Consider the following 14,292-nt stretch of genomic DNA (forward strand, 5'->3'; position numbering starts at 1 on the left):
AGATGCATACGCGGCCTGATGAGCGGACTACCGTAAACAAAAGAGGGAGTATTTCGTCATTTTTTCTTTTATAAGAACAATAATTAATAAATAAATAAACAAAGATGCAGGGTATACAGAACACAAGTTATGGTTTTGTTTTATCATTCAATCTAGTACCTTACCTTGTTACTCGATCTCTACAATATATTGAAACTCCTCTCGAAAATCCATTGCTTCTCCTTAAAAACACATAATCAAATATGTCATACTGCACAGACAACTAAAAAAAAATGAAGAAATTAAATGAATTCATGTATCTATGTGTGCCTTCTTAAATTGGCAAGGAATTCTTGTATGCCCATGCTCTTCATTTCTTCAAGTTATTTCTTGTAAAAGGGCTGGTTTAATTACAAATATAATAATATAAGATTAGATCAGATATAGATATTTAATTAATCTCTAAAATGAAGTTACAGGAAAATTAATTTTGAGTGATCGGCCCATCAATACTTCAAAGCTGCTAAATCACAAGCCTATGCTGCCTTCAAGATTCATCGACAAAAACTGGAGCACCCTTCGAAAAACACATAAGTTGAATACAAAATAAATGTTCGGGCAACAATTTATCACCCAGAAATTAAAGCCAACACGACATATACCTCAACTTGGTGCTGCAGCCATTGAGTATAATTGATTTTTTCATCAAGAAAAGAGCTTTTCGGAATGTTGAATTTTGCCACTCCTCTTGGTTTATCAGGATAAGAATCCTCAAGCATTTCAATGTGATCCTCAAATTGCTTTTTACCGGTTCCAAGGATTATTATCTGCACATTCTTTTCAATAAACCTAGGTATGGCAGCAGCAAGATTGTCTGATCCTTTCTGCTCTTCAAGTCTGCCGATAATGTATTATTCAGTAACATCCTCACCTAAAAAACAATGTATCATTTCACATTTATTCATCCATGCAAATAACACCACAAAATCAAAAGGAACTCCAAAAGAACGCATAAAAGGAGAATCGATCCAGTTACCTGCTCAAACACAGAGCAGGAAATAAAATCCATTCAAGGAAGTTATCACTGCAGATATTTTTAAATCATCTCTCGTTAGTGAGTTTAGCAATTTAATGCCAACAGCCTGTTCAGAGACCAAAACACAAACACCATGTAATCAAACTTGCTGGATATTAAAATCTATACGCTCCTGCAAACACATTAAACCAACCAACGGAAGATGGATTGAAACCTAATCATCTATCAATTTAAAATAAGGAGCAGCCAGATCATATCATTCATGGGCCAATTTCATACTTATAGTTGCCATCAGACCGAGCAGCTGCGATTTCTCATGCAGAGGACCACCAATCAGAAATTAAAGGTCAACTTTGTAGTAATACAATATACGTTCAGCTACTGAACCAGAGGAAAAAACCTTGTAAGGATCATCAACTAGAGAGACTTATTGCCTGAAGATGAGCATCACATAACATTTGGAAGATTATAACAATAAGAAAAATGATTGTCAGCTAAGGGAGAAGAAAAGAATGCATGTCTCAATGCTGCAGCACAAGTACATCCGCAATCTTGACAAGAAAGAAGACTAATGAAACCGTTTATAGCTTAATTCACTTACTGCAGCGAAACAAAAGCAGTTCAATGAATTTCCTCCCACCCACGACATCTTCGTCTCAATGCATAAAACTCCTGTCAATATATGCCAATGTGAAATCAAGTTGAGGTAAAATGACACTTAAAGAGCTATAAAAAAGGGGTCATCGGGTTAAATGACACTAAAGAGCTAAAAACAGAATAAACAAATCCATACTTTCGATAACACTGCAGTGGAGCATATAGAGCAAGCGTATACAAAACAGATGTATGATTGAAATTGCAGAAGTTGATAGTCGAAGAGGATGAGTGGCTTACACATGAGATTGAGTATTGGTGGAAATCATCGGATGGATCGAAGCCAAGGCCGTATCGTTCTTCTCTGCCTCTGCTGGTGCTTCCATTACAGTACATGTTATTGGTCTGTATTCTGCACTCCTCTCCCCTTATGTTTCCTAAGAACTCAAAGTCTATTATGTCTCTGTTGGACATCTGAATTCCATAAAATCAAAACAATCAATTCTAAAATCAATCCAGTTGGTTAGGGAAGATCACAACAGTGAAGATTGAAGAGAATTTAAGAATTACAGAAATGATGTTGAAGGACTCCGTGGTCAATATTTGTAGATTATTTATTGGATTCTCGGATAATCCGCCTAGACATTTCAAATTCAATTCACGAGAGACACAATCGAATCAAAATTAGGGAGAAAGCAGAGTGGATGTCCTTGTTATAAATTCACGCAAGTGAAGTGATGGTCTGCTTCAAATCTACTTAAATTTCGAAGGCGCAAGGCATCTAAGGAAAAAGACAACAAGCGACATTCAAGCAAACGACGAATCTGCCAATAAAATGCGAAATAAAAACAAATACCTTCACGAGAAGAGGGAGATGGTTAGCGGTGGTGAAGGTGGAGCGAGCTGGAGGCGACGACGAAGAGGGAGGAATGACTGGCTGCGTTGCCTTCGACGTTGTTCTGGAGGAAGGGTTTTTTTTCTGAGAAAGAGAGTAGAAACGTAGTAGGGTAAAATAATAGACATTTCATTTCATTCCAGTATATATTTAAATTGAATAAAATAATAAAATATTTAACTAAGTATTAGAATAATGTATCAATATTATATTATAGTAATATGAATGTGTACAGGTAGGAGTTTACCTCGGCCTACAAGCCGGCCAGCTTGCTAAATAGTAATTAACTAATTAATGCTAGCTAGCTAGCTGGGGACGTCTGGGCTTGTTCCTGTGTGCTGATGAGTTAGGAGAGATTGCCATGTACGCGGCTCTAATCTGCTCCAGCTTGGCTACAAGTGTACCGCTCTGGATTCTATCAGCTGGCGACATGGCCACGCACTCCATCGCCAAGTGCAGGATAGATGACAGGCATTGCTCCTTCGCCGCCCGGTCAAGAACAACAAGCCGCTCTCCCTCTCCCTCTTCATTTCCATTTCCATCTCCATACAGGTTCGCGTCCACAATCTCATTGATGCTCTTGTTGTTTTCATACAATGAGATGCGCACCCAACTCTCCAAGCTCAACTCCCCTCCAAACTCTTCATCGGTAGGCCTCTTTCGGGTGCACAGCTCCAGCAGCATCACCCCGAAACTGTAAACATCAGATCCAGTTGATACCACGCCTTGAGCTCCATATTCTGCACTAGACATTTCAAATATCAATCATGCCTTGGTAATGCTGCTAAGACCAGCAAGCCAAAAGGAAAAAAAAAAAACAAACACTCAGGAACTGCAGCACCGCACCTGGTGCCATATATCCAATTGTTGCCAAGGTTCTAGTTTGAGCCATTGACTCGCCTTCCTCCAAGAGTTTGGCGATACCGAAATCACTGACATGAGCTGTCATATCTTCATCCAGCAAGACGTTGCTAGGCTTTAGATCACAATGAACAATCGGGACTGTGTGACCGAGGTGCAGATGTTCCAAGGCACACGCAACGTCGATTGCTATGTTTAGTCTTTGCACCAAATCTAAGAAATTGTTGTGGGCATACAACCATTTATCCAGGCTCCCCCTCGGCATATACTCCAAAATCAAAGCCTTGAAATCTTTATTGCTGCAGCAGCCAAGTATTTTGATCAAATTCCGATGGCGAATACCACTCAGCACACCCGCCTCTGTCTCAAAACTTTTGGCTGACTTATCGGATTCTATATTGAAAACTTTTACTGCAACGGCTGCACCATTCGAAAGTGTTCCTAAATATACCGAACCAAAGCTTCCATTCCCAAGTAGGTTGCTCTCGTTGAAGTCATTGGTTGCCCGCACAAGTTCGAGGTAAGATATCCCTTTCCCAGATTGAAGCAAGGATACTTCATCAGCAGGGAGTTCTGTGCTTGATTTTCGAATCCTCATAATTAGCAGAATACTTACGACACTCAAGATAATGATCGCTAATACACAAGGGAGCACAACTCGTTTCAGCAGTGAGGCTGAAGTTCTTTTCTTTATGTTTTCTTTGCAGGGCGGTACATGTAGACGATCTTCACCACATAGCCCATAGTTGCTCATGAATGATGAAGGCGTGAAGTTGGTAAATTTACCTCCTGTAGGAATATGGCCTTCTAGTCTGTTGTAGGACACATTGAAGTACTGAAGGAACACAAGTCCCTCCAGCGATGTCGGGATAAATCCTGAAAGGTTGTTAAAGGAGAGATCCAAGGATTCTAACCCTCTCAAGTTTCCCATGGAGCTAGGAATGGAGCCATGAAGACTGTTATGCGCTAGAGACAAGGTGACCAATGACTCTGCTTTTTCCATAGAAGTTGGGATCTCACCTGAGAACTGATTCCACGACAGGTCCAAATCTCTGAGGACTGCCAAGTTTCCAATGTTAGACGACAAAGATCCATTTAGCATGTTTGTGGACAAGTTCAACCCCAGAAGGTCATCCAGATTCCACAAGCTCGAGGGAACATATGATTCCAATCTGTTGGAGTCAAGGTACAAACTTCGCAGGGATTTAAGCTCACCCAAACAAGCTGGAATTGGGCCACGAAGAGCATTGTCGCTCACGTACAAGTCCCCCAAGTTGCCTATCTGGCAAAGTTGGGTGGGGATGAATCCTTCCAGCTTGTTGTGTTCAAGATATATACGGACGAGTTGGCTTAAGTCTCCGAGTGTTGGGGGAATGAGCCCCGTCAACTCATTGCTATCTAAAGTCAAGTCACGCAAATTTGTCAAGTTTCCAATCTCAGCGGGAATGGAACCACTTATTCTGCATCCAAATGCATTAAGAATCTCGAGTGTAGATGAGAAATTCCCTATTGAGGCTGGAAGAGTACCATCAAGTTGATTCAGGGAAAGTTCCATTTCCCATAGAAGGCGGCAGTTTGTTAACGAGGACAGAAACCTCAATTCTTGATTTGGCGATTCTCCTGTCAAATTATTTCCTCCCATTAGAAGGCGTTGCAGCAACCTCAAACCACCCAGGTTAGGCATTGTGCCAGAGAAGGAGTTGGATCCCATGCCTATGATGGCAAGGCTGGAAGCATTGCTGATGGTGCTCGGAATCTGTCCAGTTAGTTTGTTATCAGACAAATAAATCTCTTGTAGACTGGGAAGCAAAAGCCCGAACGTAGAAGGAAGATGCCCTGAGAAGTGATTGGATGAAAGCTCCAACATGGTCACTGCTGACATGTTGTACATTGAAGGTGGGATGGTACCGGTTAAGCTATTGTTGTGGACATTGATAGTCACAAGATCAAGAGTTCCAAGCCCAGCTGGTAATTCACCTGCCATGATTATGTATGTGTACAATCAAATCAGAAGATTTCCAACTTTTGAATATGGAGTATATGATAAAATTTGTCACTTGATATAGGTTAGGTTCGGTCGGCACGCACACACACACACAATACAAGCTACCAAAATTAATATTACCTGTGAAGTTGTTATTGGCTAAAGATAGGTGTTGTAAGGCCGTGAGGTTACCAAATTGCTTGGGTATGTGACCTGCCAGCTGATTCGAATGAAGGTACAACTCCCGGAGATTGGAGAGGTTACTAACCAGGGAATATGGAATGCGTCCCGACAGGCTGTTGTTAGAAAAATCTAGCACTTCCAAAGAAGATATGTTGAAGACGAAAGATGGAATTTGCCCTGTAAGGGAGGCGCCACGGAAGCTGAGAAGCTGAAGATGTGAGAGATTGCGTAGGTCTGGTGGAACTCCCCCTGCACTCACTCAATCAACTTAATTAGAATAGCCAAATGGTATTAAGGAAGAAGAAAGATATGCATACATACTATCTTGCAGAGCAGCCAGAAGCAATTTCTAAATATAGCATGCATACATACCATGAAAGTCGTTTACTCCCAGATACAACCTTTGGATCATTGTCATCCATCCGATCGACTTTGGAATTTTGCCGTCAAAATGATTATAGGACAGGGACAAATCATGGAGCTTGGTGCACTTGTGAATATTGAATGGAATTTGGCCACTAAGTTGATTTTGAGAGAGAAAAAGACCTCCAAGTTGGGGAAGATGATTGCAAATATCATTTGGAAGAGTACCGGACAAGAGATTCCCGGTGACATCGATTGATTCAAGAGACGAGAGGTTGAAGATGGCGTGTGGGACGAGGCCTGTAATTTGGTTGTACTTAAGGTCCAATGTATGTAGGGAGGTAAGGTTGCCTATCTCTGGCGGAATACTTCCGCACAGAGAGTTGTAACTTAACCTCAGTACCTGCAGCAGGCTGGAGTTACTTGCTGATAGTGATAATGGCGGAATGCGGCCGGAGAAGCTATTGTGGTCCAATAAAATAGAGTGAAGGCCTCCTAACATTCCAAACCAGGACGGCATGGCCCCCGTGAAGTTGTTGAATCCAGCATCAAACGACCGTAACCGGCGCAGAGAAGACAGCTCGGCGGGCAGGGATCCGGAGAAGTTGTTGGCGTGGATGTCGAGAGAAGCGAGGAATGTTAAGTTGCCAAGGTGCGGGGGGATAGTACCTCCAAAGCCGAAGCCAGAGAGGTTAAGAGCTGTGACTCTGCCACCGCCACCGCAAGAGACGCCGATCCAGCGGCAAACTGACGTAGCGGTGGACCAGTTTTTGGTTAAAATTTGGAAAGGATCGGATGTTATAGTGGACCTCAAGGCAAACAGTGCATCCTGATCATTTGAAGCTGCTTCTGCTGCTGCTGCGGCTATTGGGAGGACCGAGTGGCTGCTGCTGCTTAACAACAAGACTAAGACTGCAACCGCAAAGAAGCAACAGGAGGGGGCTGTTGGTTTCCCCATTTAGAAATTGATGATGATGGTAGTAATGGCGATGATATCTGATCAGTGTAGATAGCTAGCTAGCATTAGAACCAGAATGAATAACCCACCCTGCGGCTTAGCTGCTTATAGAAAGAATAGAAGAAGAATTGTGTATATATATATATATATATGTTAAAAGTGGATGGTTTGGCTGTGCGTCTTCTCCAGCTGGCTCTCCTCTCCTCTCCTCTCCCCTCCCTCTCCTGTATAGATATAGATATAGATATAGAATCAGATGGATGACTCATTCATCCTAACCGTCTCCGCAATTGCTATATAATTATTGCAATTGCAAAGCCAATCAATCAAACAGACAAACAAACCTGGCGAGCGAGTGAGTGCAGTGAGTCTCTCTCTCTCTCTCTCTCTCTCTCTCTCTCTCTCTCTCTCTCTCTCTCTCTCTCTCTCTCTCTCTCTCTCTCTCTCTCCCCTTAATTTGTTTTGTTTTGTGTCAATTAGGGAGTGGTGACTGATTGGGGCCCTCCCGCTTTGAGCTTAGGTGGGGATATTAATGGCGGACCACCGGCGACAGACAAGCTTAGAAGAAAAACATTGACAGGCGACGGGAGGGCCGAGTCAAGAACAAATGAAGCGCCAAAATCAAACATGGATGGATCAACGTCTTCCCTCGATCGGGTGCGTCTATATCTATGATCGCAATTACAATGTGCAATCAGGTCAGGTAAGAGGAAATGCCGTTCTTCCGCTAGCTTGTGTTGTGTGTTTTCTTCCTGTTATATTCAAACCTACAAGTCTACAACAGGCTACAGTATATAATATATTCAAACCTACAAGTCTACAACAGGCTACAGTATATAATTAATTAATGCACCCCCTGCCCTCCCCTCCTCTATCTATCTTGATAAATCAAGTGTAGTTAGGCATCTCAAATGGGGAGGGCTAGCCCCAATCCGCCCCGACCTCCTTTTTAATGGGGCTGGTTCAAGTCTGAATAATATGTTTCGAGAGTTATGAATTTAAAATTTTAATTCGGTCGGATTCAGGACGAGTTACAGATTTTACTAAAAATTCGTTACAATTTGGACCCATACCCGAACCCGAATATTTTTTAAAATTATTATAACTAATATATATATGTACATTTATATAGTAAAAATATATTATTTATTTACTTAAATAATGTTAAATTTAAAATTCAATTAGTCGTCTCCTCCAAATAATTTTTTAAAATTATTATACCTAATATATGTATATTTATATAATAAAAATATATTATTTATCGGATCAATATTTGATTGTTTTTTAAAAAAAATTGTGCTTTTAATGCTATTTGTTTTAGTATTCGATTGTTAAAAAAATATTTATTATTATATATTTTTTTAAAAAAACAGGTTTGCCGAGCGGGTCTTGGGGCAGGTGAAAGCAGAGCGGGACGGGTCTCAAAGCCTAATATTTTCTAGCGGAACAGATCTCGGGGCATGCAAAACCCGTCTCGAACCCCCGCCCCGTTGATATCCGTAAGTGTAGTCCAGTGCCCACATTAAGCACACTCTCTCACTTATAAATGAAGTTGACGTTCCATCCCCATAAGAGTGTGTGGTCTAAAAAAAATTATTTTTTTTATTTTTTTTATATAATTTTGGGAATTGCTAGTGGGTTTGAATAAATCTTAAGGTTGTGTTTGGTATATAGAAATGAGGCTAAAGAAATAAAAATGTTATCATTTCTTGAACCATAAAATTTGAACAATCATTTCTTGGTGGATTTTCCAAAAACAATTATTGAACAATAAAATTTGAATTTATGTGGCATGACTTGATTTTATGGTGGCATGAACTGATTTTATACCCATTGTGCTAATGTTATTACTTTAATATAAATATATACAACAAAAACATCTAAAAATGGCAGCACTCACATAGATCATTACTTGATCGTGCTTTGTGGCGATTCCTTTTATAATTTGTTTGATCGTCTAGCTACTCATGTTAGCTAATTTAATTTGCAGACTACTGTTGGATTAGATCATAACAGAAGAGAAGACGCAGACGCAGACGCAGACGCACTCATCAATCTCGTATGAATTTGCAACTCATGATGACCTTACTGTAACTTCACTCTCTCTCTTACGCGGGACTATGACTAACCATTTTCTTTTGTAGAAAATTTGAAGATTAGGCAGGCAGGCAGGCTCAGGAACGCAAATAAAATCAATCCGTTCCACGGGGTCTCTCTTCTTCGTCACTATCACTGTTAGTCGGCCAAAGGGCGGGCCGTGCGAGCCCTAACCTCTGGAACCACGGGTAACGTTGTACCAAACCGCCGTAGCGGCCGGAGGTTGGTTACGGCCACTCCCTCCGCTAAATCGCTCACCTCCACCGCCACTCCACCGCCACCACCAGCAGCGGCTATGGCATCTCCCACCGCCACCTCCCCCAAATCTTTCAACTCTTCCCTCGATTCGTCCATGCCTAGGCTCCATCTCTCCCCTGATCAGCTACGCTATTGCTCCCAAGCCCTTGAATTCTTCAAAGCCAAAAAATTCAATTCTCCGCACAAGATGCACCAAGAGTTCCAAATCTTGCAGGTATCTATCTTCCTTTTATGTTCGTTTCCGGATGTCATCTATGTTTCCCAAGTGCCCTTGAGATAAGCCGCCGAGTGATCCTGCGGTCTCGACATCTATATTTCTCTATACGCCATTAAAGTAAACACCTATGAAATTCTGTTAGATCGCGATATTTATGTTTCTCCATGTGCCCCTCCAACTGCGCAAGCAGGGGATTCTGCTGGTCACGACATTATTGTTTCTCTATGTTCCCTTGAAAAAGTTAATGACCGCAATAATAATAATGATCCTGACTTGCGTTGATGCGAGCTTGATTGGCTACTATGTCGCTCTTGACGCAATCAAACATTGGCGTTCTGTGAAAATTTCCTTCTTGCTGACAGTTTTTGGATCTATGTTATTTGATCTTGGCACATGTATATTCTGATGTATGATATATGGGATACAACTTACTATTCTAAACGTGTTAAATCCACATCTTCCCCATTGCAGGCTAATAGGATGAGGGCTGTGGAGATGAGGAATAGGTGTACTGTTGCACTTGATAGCTTGAATCTCTCAAAGAACCGATACACCGATGTCCTGCCATGTACGCCAATAAGCAATAAACATAGATTCCATCTGTGGATTGACTCACATGTGATCAGTTGGCACTTTGCAGATTCATCTTTCATAAGTAACAGCTCTTGAATTTTCTCTGTGGCAGTCGACAGTAGCAGGGTTATCTTGAAGCAATGCTCGGATTACAGATCTTCTGCCAAGGGATATATCAATGCTAGTTTTGTCATGGTGCCAGTTTATCCTTTTGGTTTTAACTTGCAATTATATAGAAGGCGTCTCTTTTGTGCATGCTTAGCTATTTATGTCAATCTTTGTTCATTCATGATCGTCTCTTTTGGTTGTAGACTTCTGAAAGTGTTTCTCGTTTTATTGCGACTCAAGGGCCGCTTTCTCATACATGTGAGGACTTCTGGGAAATGATACTCCAGTATCACTGCCCTGTCATAGTTATGCTCACTCGATTGGTGGACAATTACCATGTAAGTAATATGATATTTTCCGGATTAATCCTGGCTACAGATCAACAATCTTAATGACATTCTCTGAAACTCTACTCTGTACTTTATTCTATTTAAACTCGTAATAAGTAGTACCAACTTTTGACTTGGCTTGATTAGATTTCTGCACAATTTGAGTATTCCTATGTTTGCTGTAAATTTACTCCAACAAATTTAATCTTTTTGGAGTCCATACATGAATGTTGTATTTCTATCGAGCTCTAATAAAATTCATTGACATCTGCCTAGGTGAATAAGTCTATGAAATAGTGTTGTGTCACTTGATGCTTTGCTCTTAGATTTCTATCAGATACTGGTCCGGGGTACTAGAGAACATCTTAAATATTTGGGGCTACTGTGTACAACACCAATTGAGGAGATCTCTCTTGTTTGTTTCTACTAAGCTTCCCATCTCATAAAGAGGAAATTCATTTTTAATATATTTCTGTAGTGCTGATACAGTTTGTGTTATGATTAGTTTCTTTATAACAATTCTGGGTGCAGACAGTGAAGTGCGTTGATTATTTCCAAGCAGAGGATGGACCAAGAGAGTTTGGTAACATATGCATCACCACCAAGTGGATGCAAATATCAAATAATTCAGTAATATTCCGATGCCTAGAAGTGAAATACAAAGAGGTGAGGCAAATTTCCTTCACCTGTTCCTTCATTTGAGATTGATTGTTACTACTAGTGCACCTGTCAGGAATATTCTTGAATCGTGATGAAGAAAGGGTTTTGGTTCATTTTCATGTAACAAGACTCTTAAATAACCAAGTTTCCCTTGCTTTGCAGTCAGAGGAACCCCCATTGTCTGTTTTGCATGTTCAGTACCCTGAATGGCCTGATCATGGAGTTCCAAAAGACACTCTTGCTGTCCGTGAAATCTTTAAAAGAGCAAGTCATTTCCCACCCAATGTAGGACCGGTAGTTGTTCACTGCAGGTTTGTTGGTGGTTGTGATTCAATTTGATTACACAAAATGTTGTACATTTTTTCTCATGCTTATCTTATCAGCAGTGCAGGGATTGGTAGAACTGGCACATATTGTGTCATTCATAACACTATTCAAAGAGTTCTGATAGGAGACATGACTGCTTTGGATCTTGTTAATACAGTTGCAACTTTTCGGTCACAGAGAATCGGAATGGTGCAAACGCTGGTATTATTTCATGATATCCAGCATTCTTGTTATTTAACTATTATTTTTTTCTTTCTCCCTGTACTAAGTTTGAAATCAAAATTTTAATCAACAATTAAAGCTCAGAACTTCCTAGATACATGCATTTTCTCCCGGAAATTATGCACCCCCTGATGAACCAAGCTCGGATGGTAGTTGAAGGACTAAGAGAATGGAAGTATTATAGAATTTCTATGAACACCTTTTTTGTTGAAAAAAGAAGAAAAAAATGTTGAAAGCTGCTTCCACATATACTTAGATTTGGATTGTGTGTGTGAGACTATAAATCAATGTTATCCATGGCTAATTAGGTCTCCAAAGCTATGGCAATGAGATTGATTATGTTGGTAGCTCTCATCAGTTGTTTGATGTGAATTTAATTAAAAGCGAATGGATATATTTTATGCTGATCTGGTGTGCCTTTTTATTTGTACAGGAGCAGTATGTCTTGTGCTATGATGCAATTATTGACGAACTTGAGAATATTATCTCAGATAGCAATGCTCCTTGATGTCTGGCTGTTTGATGAATCGATTCTGCATTTTGTGTACAACACTTGCTTGATCTAGTTTCTAAATTTACTTCCTTGACCACAGGAAGGAACAGGATGATTCTTGGTTGGTTGATGATATGCCTGCCTTGTTTCCTTAGCAAGAACATACACACACGCTCATAATAATGTTATGTTGAATATTCAAGTTTATGAATTCTGAAAATGCTCCTTGCTGTGTTAAAGGATTTAACCAACTGTTGGAACTTTTTGTATGGAGAGGAGAAGCAAGCCCTCCTCGTGATGTGTAAGCAGTAGTAAGGTGTATAATAGGGTAGGGTAGGGTAGGGTAGAGGCTTTATCAGACAGAGGACACAGAAGCAGATAGATTAGTGCGGGAGTGGAGTTCATTAAACTACCAGGTCGGTGGGTCAGTCCCAGTCCTCGGGGCTCAACTCATCGTTCTCATCCCTGGGGGGCTTCACCACCAAAACCGCCCTCCCCAGGCTCCTCCCCTTCTTCTCCGCATCCATGTCCCTCCACCTCTCCACCTTCGCCCCTTCACTCCCCGCCGCCACCAGATGAAACCACCCCTCGTCCTCGCCCTCTTCCTCCTCCTTCAGCCCCCGGTCCACCACCACCAGGATCTCCTCTGCCGCATCCTTCCTCTTGATCCTCCAGGGCAACACCCCCCTCGCCCTGGGGAACGCCACCGCAACCCCCCCTCTGTTCAGACCCGCCATCGGCGCCCACCTAGGCAGCACCACCCAGCTGCTCCACCCCTTCTCCGCCTGCACCACCCCAAACTCCCCTCCCATTCCGCACTCCCACGGCGCCGCTTCGCTCTCCTCCGCCCTGCACACCGGCAGTACCACGACCGAGCTCGACTGCCCGACCTCCCCGAACTCCATCCTCACCACCGGCAGTCTCACCCGGTCATCTATGCCGCCGCCGTCGCCGTCGTCCTCGTCGCTGCCCCCCTCCACATCCTGGATCACCCTCTGCTTCGCCCTCTCCGTCGTGGCCACCTCCAGAGCCCTCTCCAGCATGGCCTTGCTCAGCTCCGGCGACGAGGCCGACCTGTGCTCCTGAGCCTGCCTGAAGTACATGAAGGCCAGACAATCTCCGGGCAGGTTCCCGTCGAAGCTCTCCCACCCCCTCTCCCCGTACCGCCGGGGGTAATCCTTCATGGACCTCGCCAGCTCTTCGGCTCTCCTGCCGTCGAAGCCGTAGTCGATGATGAAACGCGCCGCCAGGGCGCGTTGCGGGGTGTTGAGGGTGCGGATTTCGTAGAGGAGTTCGGGGGCGGAGGGGGCATCGAAGTAGGAAACAACCTCGTCGTCGGTGGATTGGACCAGGGAGTCCCGGACCTGGGCAGCGACGACGAGGCGGTTCTGTTCGAGGGAGGCGATGCCGGTAATCTCCTCGATGGTGGTGGAGATGAAGCCCTCCTGGAGGAGGGATGTGATGAGAGGGGCGTACTCGAACCAAAGACCCAGCCGATTGGTGAGGATGTCGAGGCGCTCCTTGGTGTCGAGGGAGCGGTACTTTGGGGGTAGGGGAGATGGCGGCGGGCGGTAGGGCTGGTAGAGCTGCTGCTGCAGCTGTTGCTGTCGCTGTTTGGAAGAAGAGGATGAGGAAGAGGAAGAGGATGAGGATGAGAAAGAGGGAGGGAGAATAAGGGCGGTGACAGAGACGGACCTAGACCTAGACCTGTCGGACTTGGGAGGAGGCGGTCTGGAGGAGGAGGAGGGCTTGACAAGAAGGTGGAGTCGTCGGAGATGGGTGGGGGAGGGGAGGAGAGAAACTGGACTGCTGGCCGGCGTGGAGGAGGAGGCGGCGGCGAGCATGGTAGTGGTAGTGGTGGTATTGGGAGGAAGAAGAAATAATACGACTAAGACAATGGAGGGGGGAAGGGGATTGGGTTGGGATGGGATGGGGGTTTACTTCATCAAAATAATATCCCTACCTATTTATCTCTCTCTCTCTCTCTCTCTCTCTCTCTGTAATCATGTTATATCTATAGTAAGGCAAGAATATGAAGAGAGAGAGAGAGAGAGAGAGAGAATATCTAAATAGACGGACTAAAACAGATAGATAGATAGATAGATAGATAGATAGCTAGCTAGCTAGCTGGTTGGAGCTGGAGGACGAGGAGGAG

At 43.0% G+C, this 14,292-nt stretch overlaps 3 protein-coding genes across 10 annotated transcripts; 1 reads left to right on the forward strand and 2 right to left on the reverse strand.

Moving 5' to 3' along the window:
- Positions 1–411: 411 nt before the first annotated feature.
- LOC127265218 (putative receptor-like protein kinase At3g47110) lies at positions 412–7,050 on the reverse strand. Of its 8 annotated transcripts, none has more exons than XM_051294929.1 (10): positions 5,905–7,050; positions 5,491–5,781; positions 3,351–5,342; positions 2,752–3,244; positions 2,466–2,588; positions 1,910–2,083; positions 1,617–1,687; positions 1,016–1,121; positions 642–910; positions 412–546 (listed from the first exon to the last, which is right to left on the reverse strand). In XM_051294929.1, the coding sequence occupies exons 1-4, from the start codon at positions 6,851–6,853 to the stop codon at positions 2,802–2,804; spliced, it is 3,675 nt and encodes a 1,224-aa protein (XP_051150886.1). In that variant the 5' UTR covers positions 6,854–7,050; the 3' UTR covers positions 412–546; positions 642–910; positions 1,016–1,121; positions 1,617–1,687; positions 1,910–2,083; positions 2,466–2,588; positions 2,752–2,801. The 8 variants fall into 8 exon arrangements, with proteins under 8 accessions (XP_051150886.1, XP_051150884.1, XP_051150888.1 ...); XM_051294927.1 differs by having other exon boundaries at positions 412–556; XM_051294931.1 differs by having other exon boundaries at positions 412–910; positions 1,910–2,046.
- Positions 7,051–8,738: 1,688 nt separating this feature from the next.
- Positions 8,739–12,357, forward strand: LOC127265223 (protein-tyrosine-phosphatase PTP1). The gene is made up of 9 exons (XM_051294939.1): positions 8,739–8,912; positions 8,998–9,422; positions 9,897–9,993; positions 10,111–10,193; positions 10,310–10,444; positions 10,967–11,101; positions 11,258–11,406; positions 11,482–11,623; positions 12,078–12,357. The coding sequence occupies exons 2-9, from the start codon at positions 9,246–9,248 to the stop codon at positions 12,150–12,152; spliced, it is 993 nt and encodes a 330-aa protein (XP_051150896.1). The 5' UTR covers positions 8,739–8,912; positions 8,998–9,245; the 3' UTR covers positions 12,153–12,357.
- Positions 12,341–14,285, reverse strand: LOC127265222 (rubisco accumulation factor 1.1, chloroplastic). Its single transcript, XM_051294938.1, has one exon. The coding sequence runs from the start codon at positions 13,979–13,981 to the stop codon at positions 12,563–12,565; it is 1,419 nt and encodes a 472-aa protein (XP_051150895.1). The 5' UTR covers positions 13,982–14,285; the 3' UTR covers positions 12,341–12,562.
- Positions 14,286–14,292: the final 7 nt, after the last annotated feature.

Source organism: Andrographis paniculata, unplaced genomic scaffold (assembly GCF_009805555.1).
Source record: "Andrographis paniculata isolate CXL003 unplaced genomic scaffold, ASM980555v1 Contig72END, whole genome shotgun sequence".
NCBI lineage: Eukaryota > Viridiplantae > Streptophyta > Magnoliopsida > Lamiales > Acanthaceae > Andrographis > Andrographis paniculata.

Excerpts from the sequence above, each read along its gene's own strand:
- LOC127265223 (XM_051294939.1), top strand. The coding sequence starts at position 9,246 with ATGGCATCTCCCACCGCCACCTCCCCCAAATCTTTCAACTCTTCCCTC. Across the intron at positions 9,423-9,896 it reads AAGAGTTCCAAATCTTGCAG|GCTAATAGGATGAGGGCTGT; the intron begins GTATCTATCTTC and ends TCCCCATTGCAG. Across the intron at positions 11,407-11,481 it reads CCGGTAGTTGTTCACTGCAG|TGCAGGGATTGGTAGAACTG; the intron begins GTTTGTTGGTGG and ends TCTTATCAGCAG.
- LOC127265218 (XM_051294931.1), bottom strand. The coding sequence starts at position 6,853 with ATGGGGAAACCAACAGCCCCCTCCTGTTGCTTCTTTGCGGTTGCAGTC. Across the intron at positions 5,782-5,904 it reads GGGAGTAAACGACTTTCATG|GGGGAGTTCCACCAGACCTA; the intron begins GTATGTATGCAT and ends GAGTGAGTGCAG. Across the intron at positions 5,343-5,490 it reads AGCCAATAACAACTTCACAG|GTGAATTACCAGCTGGGCTT; the intron begins GTAATATTAATT and ends TAATCATGGCAG.
- LOC127265222 (XM_051294938.1), bottom strand. The coding sequence starts at position 13,981 with ATGCTCGCCGCCGCCTCCTCCTCCACGCCGGCCAGCAGTCCAGTTTCT.